General features: G+C 46.5%; 1 protein-coding gene across 2 annotated transcripts in view; it reads right to left on the minus strand.

Moving 5' to 3' along the window:
- Positions 1 to 1,337: 1,337 nt before the first annotated feature.
- LOC142573071 (uncharacterized) overlaps positions 1,338 to 12,796 on the minus strand; it is a 100,896-nt gene continuing 89,437 nt past the window's right edge. For both annotated transcript variants that reach the window (XM_075682586.1, XM_075682585.1), the window contains one exon: positions 1,338 to 2,110. In XM_075682586.1, coding sequence (XP_075538701.1) covers positions 2,009 to 2,110 — 102 coding nt within the window. In that variant the 3' untranslated portion in view covers positions 1,338 to 2,008. The remainder of the gene's footprint in view (positions 2,111 to 12,796) is intronic.

The following is a 12,796-nucleotide window of genomic DNA, read 5'->3' on the forward strand; positions in this document are numbered from 1 at the left end:
GTTCTTGAATGACACAGAGTGAGAGAGATGCAACTGTGAGAAAGGCAGGGAGGCTAAAAAAGTTTTATTGAAACATATGTCATCAACATGTTCATTTTATGGCCCCTACATTTTTCATATCAACGGCATGCGCTGCTTTGGTGGTTTCAAAATGATATAGTTGTAAGTTCGTGTGATATTTTCTTTACTTATTAAGTACACAGAAAACATGGAAGCGTTGATATCAGTTATTTCAGGCAGAATTTTTGAGACAGAAATGTATGTTCTCTCATGAACAAATACATATTTTACTTGTCTTGACAGTGCGCAGCGTTGAAGAATTCACTTGCAGCATCTTTGGCAATGGCAACGCACTTATTAATGTTTAATGTATTTGATCGCTCGACAATTTCTCTCTGATACAGGGGGCAACAAAACATGCTTTCGAAATCACCTAAACATAGGCAAGCTGTATTAACAGAGATCTCGTCGGCCCTTTTTTTATTATAGATGCATGCATTCTAAACTTCATAACCACTTCCAAAAAAGCAAGTGCTTGCTACTGCAAACTTCTGCAACGTCATTCCAGCCACTTTGGTTCAGAAAATTGAAACAGAAGTGCTGAAGAGCAGGAGAACTGTATCCCTTGTTAGTATTAAACCTTAAGTGCGTTTTCAAAGTTTTACAGTAAGAAAACATAGTCTGAATATGATCTTCGTTACCCCATGCGATAACGTAATGAAAAATACAGGTTATTAGACCGAGGACCTACATATGCAGAGATCAGGGGCCCTATAACGTAAAATTATTCCAATATGTTTTTATTCCAATCTGCTGACGTCAAATTTGCGTAACCACGGACGCAAGCATCGGGCGGTAGCCCGCAGGGTTGTCTGAACAGACCAATCAACCGCTCTCCTCGTTCATAGGAGGTCACATTTGTTTGCTTGAAAAACGAATAAAATTGCCTACGCTGAGCGGTTTGTCTTATCTAATTGGCTGACAAGAGGCGAGGAACACACTCAAGTGGAGAGGGATTCAGTGGGGCTGAGCCAGCGCACTGAAAATCGATAACTGCATGAAGAGTGTGGTGTCGGCGTCTGCGATTGGTCCGCTTTCCTTTACTTAGCTTATGGTGGCTGGTCGAAAATCGCGGTGGCATGCAACGGAAGCTTAAGAGTGACGCTAGAACGGATTCTAAGCAAAGCAGAATTGTCATAACGAGGTTTTAAACGTACCGAGAGTGCTCGAAAATGGTACACGGTCACGCATAAAGCTTTATTATACGTAAATAAACCCATGATCTGCGGCAGGTACGAGTAGCCAATGCCTGAGCGATGGGCGGCAGCCAGCTTCCTTTCGGAACGGGGCAGCCTGCGGCTATTCAGGAGAAAATTCAGTTTTGTTCGGCATATCAATGCATCGTTAACGCGTACACGTCACTTTGACGCGTTGAGTTCTTGTGGTTTTGTGACGTCGCGTGACAGGCAGGCGCAGGTGAAGTTGGTGCAGGTGACCAATAGCCGAGGGCTAATGGCGAAAAGGCGTCGAATCAGAAGTAATAATTTTCGTTTGGTTCGGTGAAATAATCTATAAGCAGTGTCTGCACGTCATATCAGATGAGGAGCTATCGTGGTTTTTGTGACGTCGCGTGATAAGCAGGTGAAGCGGGTGTGGTCTAAAAAGTTTTTGACCAATCGGGGAGGGCTGATTGCGGAATTGTAATAAAAAAGTTTAGAATAGTTTTACGTTATAGGGCCCCAGGTTGGTGGAATTTGAGTTAACGTGATGGAGACATTCAAGGAATTATAGAACGGTTGCTTTTCATTTTAATCGTCTGCGCGTACACTCCTTTACTACGCCCAGGAGTACATTTCCCTTATTTTCTTTTGCTGGCGTACAAAGCCTGTAAACTTTGTTTCGTGGAATAAAAGAGCGCTTTGTTCCGTGCAATTTATTCGTAATCATATGCGCAAGTTGAATAACATAAGATTCTTGGAAGCACTGCAATCGTTGGAACACGTTTCCCTTAAAGTAGAGGCATGGCCAAGTTCGCAGACTTCAGGACGTACCGTACTGCACCCAGCATGACAGACCCATCCGTGGAGATCATGTCGTCCGTTGAGCAGTGCTGTATTTGAAGGGAAAGACTAAGTGTTACAAGGCATGAAGTCCAGGACGCTCAATACAATCGCACAAAAACACTGCCGTGCACGAGCTAATATCTGGCCTCTTGTTGGACAGCAAAGGCGTTACGCGGTCCCAGCAGCGAGATGCGGCAACGATGGTCACATGTACATGTCCATTATCACTGAAATAAACTTGTAATAAACTACAAGTTTATTAAGCACACTAGCTGTGCTTTGCAAGTTACAAGCACACTAGCGTTGCAACTGATATGCTTGTGCTGTGTCAAAAGGGAATTTAGCCCTAAGTAATGTAAGCCCAAGTGTTGCTTAGGGCTAAATTTACGTTGGGTGCACCACAAACGCAAACATCTGAGCAGGAACCCTAAGAGTGTACTGAGTTGCTTGGCTTTGATTGGAAATGCTTAGAAATGGACTAAGACTTAGGGAAGAAAACGCAGCACGCGCGCTTATTGCGCAGGCGTCTGCGCGAATAACGTCTACGGCGTCAAAATGTTTGTCACATATGCGAACGTGTTCCCAGTAAAATGGGAAGCGTATAATCTATAGTCTCGCCCGATGTAAGCCCGGAAGGTAGGTTTCGGTCCCGAGCATGCGGAACACGTCTGCATTGAAACGGGAACCGGATTCTGCTGCGACTGACAACGGCAATAACGGTGAGTCGTTTAACTTGGCTGCTTGAATCGTTATGGAATATTCGTCTCGTTAACTTATAGGCGGAGACAAGTTAACGAACTAGATCCTGCATTACATATGGGCAGTGAGGACCCTCCGTTGATGTTTTCGAAATATACCTTTAGTTGCGAGGCCGTCGTTACACACACGCGTAATCGCGGAAGAAAGAGAGAGCGATACCTCAATGCGCGTCACATTTTTCATGTTATTGTAACCGTGTCCGAGGCGACTAGGTAGTTTTGCAAAATATATATATATATATATATATATATATATATATATATATATATATATATATATATATATATATTCAACCTGTCTCGCCCAAAAGAACGAATAACCCTTTCGTAAAATGAAGTGAAAGAACTGAATGTAATGTATTAAACAGTTGCACGCGTGATAACCCATACATATTTCGTACTTGTCGGGTCCAAATATTCTTGCTGTTCAGTTTGGTTTACCTTAGGGCATTATTTTTGCGTTACTAAAGCGGTACATCACGTTCGCACAGAAAGATAGCGAATCAGTTCTATTAGCTTCATGTCTTTCAGGCATTTCCTTGTGGAAGCAGCAGCGTGATCCCTTCTAGTGTATAAATGAGTGCACAAATGCTCCCATTTATGATCTTAATAATACAGAAGTCTTGACATGCATTGTAGTTACGCAGACATCAATTTTATGGGCAGTAGTAATGCTTATTTAACATGTTGCTTATGCACCCTAGAACAAGCAGCATACATTTGCATGAGTTCTGCGGTCACAAACCATTACAATATAGGTCACACCTTTTTGCATTTTATATTGGAAAATTGTGCTTTTTCAATTTCTCATGTAGTCAAAATTCCTGTTCACGAAATGCAAGAAGGAGGACGGGACCAGTGTAAAGCAACACACTCCACGCACTAAAGAGAAGCTACTGCCTGCTATACTAAGGTCATTGTGTGGACTTTGGATGTGCTTGCTAGTCTTGAAATACATGCCATTTGTTTTATAAAGTGTAAGGAGGTTTATTCGACGAGTCCAACAAACGGGCACTAGCTCTGGACAGTACGTAGGGACAGCAACATGATGGCGTTCGAGCGCCGATCTCGTGCCCTCCGCTCTTGATGATGATTGGGATGTCATGCTCTTCCTTTCTTCATTACAATTGCCCCCGTCGAGAAAAGTGGAGACATCCTGGCGATATAACAGGTGGGGACAAGAGGGTCGAAGTACGGCTTGAGGCGGTCTACGTGAACAATATCACGTCCACGTCGACGGCGGTCGCCTTGCAGCGTAAGAGGTTCGATGACGTAGTTTACGGGGGAAGTACGCTCGACGACGCGGTAGGGACCATGATAATTTGGGAGTAGTGTGGACGACACGCCAGGGGCGCAAGGTGGTACAAACAGCCACACAAGTGCTCCAGGAGCGAATGTTATGGTAGGAGAGTGGTCATCATCGCGGGCGTTTCTCTGGCATTGTAGTAAAGCGCTTGGCTAGTTGTCGGCAATCCTGGGTACCGGACGGATCCTGGATACCGACACCTTCATAACCAGCATTCATGAAACGCCACATTGAGTATGTCTTTGTATGTTGCACAATTTTTTTGTTATGCTCACCCACTCCTTTCTGTAATGCCTTCGGGCCTTGAAAGTATCTTAAATAAAATAAAATTTAAAAAATCTTCAGCGTAACGGGCGGCTTCCGACACGGGCATGCACTCTGAGGCATCTGGTGCGTATGGCAGCAGCGTGTCGATAGTGTGCGTCTGCTGGCGACTGTACAGAAGGAATAAGGGGAAAAACCCGGTTGTGACTTGCGTAGCGGGGTTATACGCGTATGTGGCAAATGGAAGAACCAGGTCCCAATTTGGTTGATCATATGCAAGCAACATGTTTCGCCAGCATGTCGCCCAGTGTCCGATTAAACCGCTCAGTGAGACCGTTCGTCTGAGGTTGGTAGGCAGTACACGTCCGATGTACAATGTTGCACTGGTGGAGAAGTGCTTGAATTACATCGGAGAGGAATACGCGGCCACGGTCACTGAGGAGTTCGCGAGGAGGACCGTGTCGAAGGACAAAACGCTTGAGGATGAAAGAGGCGACGTCCTGTGCTGTCGCCATGGGAAGAGCAGCGGTTTTGGCGTATCGTGTAAGGTGGTTGACAGCAATGATAGCCCATCGGTTTCCCGCCGTGGTCAAAGGTCAAAGTCTATAAAGGTCAATTCCAATGCGGTCGAATGGGCGGTCTGGGCATGGAAGGGGCTGTAATGAACCTGCGGCAGGATGGGGTGGTTTTTTTCGTCGCTGACACTCGTGGCAACCGCGAATGAACTTATGAAAAGCGAAACATTCCGCGCCAGTAGTACCTATTGCGTAAACGTTCATAGGTCTGGAAGACACCGCCGTGAAGACACTGCAGGTCGGAGTGAAAGGAAGCGCACATGGTAGAGCGCAGCGTTCGGGGGATAACTAGGAGCCACTTCCTACCATCTGGCAAGTAGTTGCGCCGGTACAAGAGGCCATCACGGATGCGGAAGTGCAAAGCTTTGCGTCGCAGTGTTTGAGTGGTCGAAAGGGTGGGTGCCTCGGATAAAACGTCAAGAAACGAAGCGATCCAGGGAATGTGGCGCTGTGCAGAGGAGACGGTGGCGACTTCAAGAGCTGACAATGCGTGGTCTATAGTGGATATGGACGCAGTTTCGGTGGATCGTGGTGACCGCGACAGTGCGTCAGCATCGATCGGCATGCTTGCGTCCGGAACGATACGTAACGCGGACGTCAAACTCTTGAAGTCGAAGAGCCCAGCGGGCAAAGTGACCTGACGGATCCTTCAACGAAGACAACCAACATAATGCATGATGGTCCGTAACTACATCAAACTTACGGCCATATACGCAAGGGCGGAACTTGGCAAGCGCCCAGACTATTGCCAAGCATTTTTTCTCGGTGACGCTATAGTTTAACTCAGCCTTGATGAGCGTTCTGCTGGCGTATGCAACGACAAACTGTGCGAACCCAGGCTCTCGTTGTGCGAGAACAGACCGAGGCCGACACCGCTGGTGTCGGTGTGAACCTCAGTTGCGGCTGTAGGATCGTAGTGGCGCAGTATAGGTGGCGACGTCAGGAGACGGCGAAGGGTGGAGAAAGCCTCGTCACACTCAGAAGACCATGACGAGAGATTGGAGGCAATGCTTAAAAGTTGGGTCAAAGGCGCAATTATAGAGGCGAAGTTGCGCAGAAACCGACGAAAGTAGGAGCATAACCCTATGAAGCTTCGTAACTGCTTTAGAGTCGTAGGTTTGGGGATGTCGGTCACGGCACGTAGTTTAGCTGGGTCCGGAAGCACACCGTCCTTTGATACGACGTGACCGAGATTTGTAAGTTTTCGCGCAGCAAAGCGGCACTTCTTGAGATTTAGTTGCAGCTGAGCGGTTTTCAGACACGTCAGGACATGGCTGAGGCGTTCGAGATGGGTTGCGAAATCTGGTGCAAAGATAACAATGCCGTCGAGATAGCACAGACACATGTGCCACTTCAAATCCCGCAGAACCGAGTCCATCATGCGCTCGAAGGTGGCAGGCGCATTGCAGAGGCCGAAGGGCATTGCATTGAATTCATATAGACCGTCAGGCGTGACGAGGCTGTCTTTGAACGGTCGGCCTCTGCTAAACGCACCTGCCAATACCCGGAATGCAAATATCGCGACGAAAAAAACTCGGCACCTTGTAGGCAATCAAGGGCATCGTCAATTCTGGGTAAAGGGTACACGTCTTTTCGAGTGACCTTGTTTAGGCGCCGGTAATCCACGCAGAAGCGAATCGAGCCATCCTTTTTTTTTTAACGAGAACTACAGGGGATGCCCACGTACTTTGTGAAGGGCGAATAACGTTGCGTTTGAGCATATCGTCAACCTGGTCGGTAATAACTTGACGTTCCGCGGTGGAGACACGGCAAGGGCGTTGTCGAACTGGCGAATTGTAGCCAGTGTCGATGTAGTGAACAATGGTAGAAGTTCGGCCAAGTTGGGCAACATCGGAAGAGTCGCGGAACTGGTAGAGTAGCTGGAGAAGAGCAGAACGTTCAAATGGTGACAGTCCGTCTGCGATCGACGAATCGAATAGGTCGGCAGCTGGTACATCAGAAGGATTAAGAGCACTGACGACGTCGAGGTAGCGTCGAGCTGAATCTTGCTGCTCGGAAAAGATATGGCCGATATCAATGGGTTTCACGCGTCCAAGGGATTCACGTTTAAGCACTTTGATCAGATACGGAAGAGGATTTGTGAGGCAGAGAGTGCTTGTTCCATTAGAAATAGAGAGGGTCGAATAAGGCAAAAGAAGTGGCTTCCGACTTAGAAGGAGGCGTGATGGTTTAAAGAATGCAGCTTCATCACATATGCTGGTGCAGAACTTCTGTTACGACTATTTTGTGTGCGGCTTGATGAGCGGGGCTGTAGGAGTGGTCACACAACGTGAAGAGCTCAAGTTCAGATCTGGCACAATCAATAACGGCGTGATTATACGATAGAAAGTCCCAGCCAAGTATGATGTCGTGCGAGCAGGATGAAAGGACGATAAACTCAACAATGTAGTGCTCTTTAGCGATAATGCAGGCAGCTATAGGCTGAACAGGGTCTCCATTCGCTGTACGTAAGGGCACATCATCTCAAGAGGCGTGGTCACCTTCGGAAGCTTGCGGCAAATTGTGGCGTCTTTAACAGAAACGGCACCACCGATATCGACAAAAGCATATGCACGGGTGCCTCAGCATACGGGGCATCGGGGCTGCAGCATACGACACACCATGGGGCGGTGAGGGCTGTTGAAGCTGGTGGCGCTTTACTACCTCAGCGTAACTAAGAGGCACGGTGACAGGTTGGTGCTGAATGTGCACCGGCATGCCCTTGGAAATCTGCTCTTGAATGACGTGTCGAAGCACGGGAGCCAACAGGATCGGTCGCTGCAGTTGCTGCTGCTGTGGGAGCTCCTGACGCTGAGCAAACGGCAGGAGAGAACTGACGGGCCAGCTCCTCACGCACAAATTCTTTCATTTGTTCGAGAAGGTATGACTGGTCAGGCATCATGTCCAGTGCAGCGAGTGGTTGATTGTACGTCTGAGATGAACGTCGGGTGAGAGCCCGCTGCCTTCTCAATTTGTCATAACTGTGGTACATAGTTGCAACTTCAGACATTGCCAGGAGACTTCGCAAGAAGCATTTGAAAGACATCGTCGTTGACACCCTTCATAATATGCTGTATTCTCGCACTTTCGCTCATTGAGGCATGGGCGCGCCTGCAGAAATCGATTATGTCCTCAATATAGGAGGTAAAAGTTTCATTCGGTTCCTGTGCCCGTGTGCGCAGCCGTTGCTCGGAGCGTAACTTCCGCACGGCAGGACGACCGAAAACGGCTTATATTGCCTCCTTGAAAGCGGACCAGTTCTCAAATTCCGATTCGTGGTTCGTATACCACAGCTTCGCCACGCCAGCCAGGTATAAGTTCGTGGTACTCAACTTAGCGGCGTCATCCCACTTGTTGAATTCACCAACTTTTGCGTAAGACGACAGCCAGTTCTCGACGTCCTGTTCTTCCGTACCTGAAAATACCGGGGGGTCTGGCTGGCGAACCGGCCCGGGGCAAACGGCGGCCGGGACAGGTGGCGGCGGTTGGGCTGCGTCAGCTTGCATGGTCGAGTGCAACGTGCGGGATCGGAGTTCCAGGGTGCCGGCGATGTGCGTACCCAGCACGATCCACCAAATGTAAGGAGGTTTATTCGACGAGTCCAGCAAACGAGCGGTAGCTCGGAACAGTACGCAGGGAGAACAAGATGGTGGTGTTCGAGCGCCGATCTCGTGCCCTGCGCTCTTGATGATGATCGGGATGTCATGCGCTTCCTTTCTTCATTTCAAAAGGTTATAAACAGGGATAAGGTACCTCAAGAAGGCTGGCCAACGTTTCGATAGGAGGACCTATTTTCGTCAAAGGCGACCTCGTCATCCTCGTCATGTTAGTTTTAAAGGGTTAGTGCAGTGACGTCAGGTGCGGTTGTTGCCGGTGGCGGCTGGTTGTAAAGGGAGAGACTTCAAAGAGAATGAGCGCTGTCGCCTGACGTCTGTGAGCGTGGTTTCCAAGACGAAGGGACAAGAGCGGGAGAGTGGGAAGGCGGAGAGAAAAGAAAAGAAAGAAAAGGAGAGAAAGAAGAAAGGTGGAGGGACACCGAAAAAGAAAGGAAAGAAGAAGAAAAGAAAAAGAGGGGCATGGGAGGTGGGTGTTAGGTAAGTGAGAGGTTAGGGAGCATTCAGGGATGTCGTAGGCGGCATGTTTTTCTGGCTTTAGAAGAGCCGGTCAGGCGGTCAGTGCGCGAGTAACAAAAAAGACCCAAAAAGACATCAGTTGAAAGAGTGACTTTAGTAGCGTAGCAGAAATGCAGCGAGCAATCTTAAAGGATTTAAGGTGGCGACAAGGAGTCTGCGATGAAATGCATGGGGTAACTGGAAGGCAGTGGCATGGTCTTCTAAGGGAGGTTAGCCCCAGTAGTTCAACGTAGGTGTCGTTACGACGCTATACAGAAATGGAGATACCCTGTGTGGCTGAGGCGCCGAAAAAGGTATACTGGCGTCTGGTACTTTGGAATTTGTTGGTGAGGGTGTTTAAAAAATATAACAAAAAACAGACAAAAAAGAGGGGGAACCGAAACCGGTATAACAAATGGGTTGACGTGCGCAGAAGCAGACGGGGGCAGGTGTATTTGGGAAAGGCGGCTCGTACAGTTGATATAGCCGTAAGAACATGAAAGAGTGTATTAAATTGAGTAGTAGGCAGGAAAAAAATATTTTGAATTGGAGGAATAGGTGAGGTTAAGAATTAATGTTAGCTGGTGGCATAATGTGTTTTGTGCCTTGTTTGATGAAAGGAGAATTTGAGATTTAAGTTACCACGCTTAAACATTCTACGTTTCCACGTGCCAAATTAATTCCCGTCGGGTGTAGGCAGTTAAACTTGTGTACGAGGTATGATTCCATATATTTCCTTTCGCGAGGCTTTTTTAGAGCCTTGCTTTGTCGAATATATGACCATGTTCATTAAAGTGGCTAGCTACTGCTTTAGTTACATTGTGTTTTGTATCCGCGAGGTGGCCGTTCAGTCTTGTGTGAATTTGTTGTCCAGTCTCACCTATGTATTGTTTGCTGAAGCGGCACATTCTAGACAGCAGACTACGTTGCTTGATGTGCAGGTGAAACCCTAAGTTACCTTGTGTGAGTAATTCGACGTTGTGCTTTTTACTGTAGTAGCAGATTGAATATGTTTGCATGTAGAGCACCTGGGGCGGCCATAGGGCCGGTTCCCAACTTCACCCTTGTCCTTAGTTTGGTATGCACACGAATATCTGTGAAATGAGTGTTGCGTCTGTAGCCTACTCTGGGCGGGTCGGGAAAAATCTTACTAAGTTGCTGGTTACTGGTGAGAATTGGGTAGTACTTACTGAAAATGTTCACGTTTGGGAGTGCGTTTGAGAATTCAGTAGTAAGAAAGGGCGTTGTTGTTCTTGTGATCTCCGGGCGGGGCTTGAGGACCTCGGCTCGATCAAGTTTGGTTGCAGCGCTGTAGGCTTTTGAAGGTCACTGTTTGGGTGATTCCTGTTTCATAGCGTTTCTTTAAGGTGATCGAGTCTATCTATGTAGTCATGGTTTTCAACGCAAAGGCGACGTAGTCGTGCGGCTTGGCCTTTAAAGATGCCTTGTTTGCAATGTCTGTGATGGTGGCTCGTATATTCTAGGTACTGTTCTTTGGCGAAAGTTTCGTATACAGCGTTGCCTTTAGCGCCCCATTGTCAATGTACATTGTTGTGTCTACAAAGTTTATACGCTCAGTTAAAGATTCTGATGTGAATTTTATTGTTGGATGAAAATAGTTAAGATATGCTATATATTTATCCAGACTGTCTTGACCATGTCCTTATATGATGGATATGTCGTCTATGTATCATAGGTTTGTTTGGCGCTTGTCAGTGCAGCGTGATAGGAAATCTGTTTGTAGAATCCCCATAAATATGTTCGCGTAGGTTGGTGGAAAAGGCGTACCCATGCTTGTACCATGTATCTGTTGGTAGTAACTCTCCTCAAATTCGAAGTAGTTATGTGTTAGAACTAATTCAAGGAGGGACAAGTAGACTTCAAAAGAGTGTTGTGCATTGTGTTTCGACAGGGTTTGTTTTACAGAAGATAAACTGGGATTGGAATGTTGGTGCACTGGGCCAAGTCGTCTAGTGTTGCGAGAATTATGTTGTGGAGTAGTGCTAAATATTTAGTATTAATGTGCTCCATATTTCTCAGCAAGTGGGGCGTATCTTGTACAAACGACGGAAGTGCTCTTGGTAAGTCACCAAGGAAGTAGTCAAGGAACGTGGAGATGTTCTCTGTCGGGGTGTTGTTGTTAGGTACTATCGGGCGACCTGGGATAATAGCCGTGTTTGAAATGTTTGTTCAGTGGATGGAATTTTATGTATTTTTGGAAGAAGGTAGAAGCGCCCGGCAGTTTTGTTGCTTGGTTTAATAAATTTGTATTCTGACGGTGTTATCAATTCATCAGCCAAAAGTGATTTAAGCCTCTTGGTAATTATCACTGTGTAGGATAATGTCGGATCGTTATCTAGCTTACGGTAATGTTCTGGGTAGTTTAGTTGCCTGTAAGCCTCGTGCTTATATTTTTCTACTGGCCAAATAACTACACTTCTACCCTTATCTGCTTCTTTTATAACAATGTCATTCCGGAAACTAAGATTTGAAATGATGCGACTCTCCGGCGCAGTTATGTTTTTAAGTCGCTTAGGTGTCTTGGATTGGCTTATAAATTTTTTAGCGACAGTTTTAAGGTATATGTCAAGTTCGGTGGCTTGTTCTGGTTCGGGAGTCCAAGTGGATTGGGCTCGAAGTGATGTCTTCCCGGTGTCTGGTGTGTTGTTGTCTGCGAAAGAAATGTCTGATACACATTTGTCGGGAAAATTCTGAGAGGTCCTTGTGAAGCTCGAATTCATTTATTGCGTTTTTCGTGGGACAAAAGTATAGGCCCTTGCTGAGCACGCCTATATCATTTTTACGTAATGTTTTTGAAATGTCTAGAACATTGGACTGGTTTAATTTTGTGGAAGATCCCATCACGTCTGCTATTTGCGGGCAATGGGCAGTGATGTCGTGAATGATGTTGTGAAAACCATCATTGGCGATTTCTTTGTAGCAGATGATATAAATGCTTGTTCATATTTACGGTCCAGCATAACTGCTTTAAACATAAAAGAAAACATAACATCACAACAGTTAGGCTAATCTGTACTATATCTATTGTGTTACTCTTCGGCCCCAACAGTCTGCACCAAGCCCATCTTGGTCATCACAGGAGCCCCCATCTACACCAACAGCAAAGGCCTGGAGCCGGATTTGCAAGGCTTTTACACCACGAACAAACAAACGGATGCAGAAGTATTTGGATGAGATGTCAAGTGTACGGTGAACTGTGTCAAGACTGAAAAGTGCTTCAGCCATCATTCCGCCAGGACAGATATTGGACAAGTCATCGAGATAGCCCAACAAATACTTTGTAGACATTTTGCGTGTTCAAATGCACCTGCAACCTTTGAACAAGCACCGACGACGCTGGCCAAAAGAATTCCGTCAGTTTGCCCTTCCTTGATCAGCTTCCTGGCCATGCCAAATCGCATTTGTGCCAAGTATACATTTTTTCTACGAATGTAAACTTTTTGATTGCCCATTCTTCTTAGAGATCATTCTTCTTCCTCATGCAAATATAGAGGTCAATCAATTCTTCGCTCATACTTAATGACATGCAGGCACTGTCTAGCAGCATAACATGTCCGTAGCGTTAGTTCTAGTGTACGTTGCCATGTGCAGTTCCGCTCGTGAAATAGCTGGTGCAGCATCATGATGTGTTTTGTATTAATCTATGCATCATGTGCTTCGCAGAATTTTACTTTCCTTAATGTTTTTAGCCTTCAGT

The sequence above is a fragment of the Dermacentor variabilis genome, chromosome 2 (assembly GCF_050947875.1).
Source record: "Dermacentor variabilis isolate Ectoservices chromosome 2, ASM5094787v1, whole genome shotgun sequence".
In the NCBI taxonomy this organism is placed as follows: Eukaryota; Metazoa; Arthropoda; class Arachnida; order Ixodida; family Ixodidae; genus Dermacentor; species Dermacentor variabilis.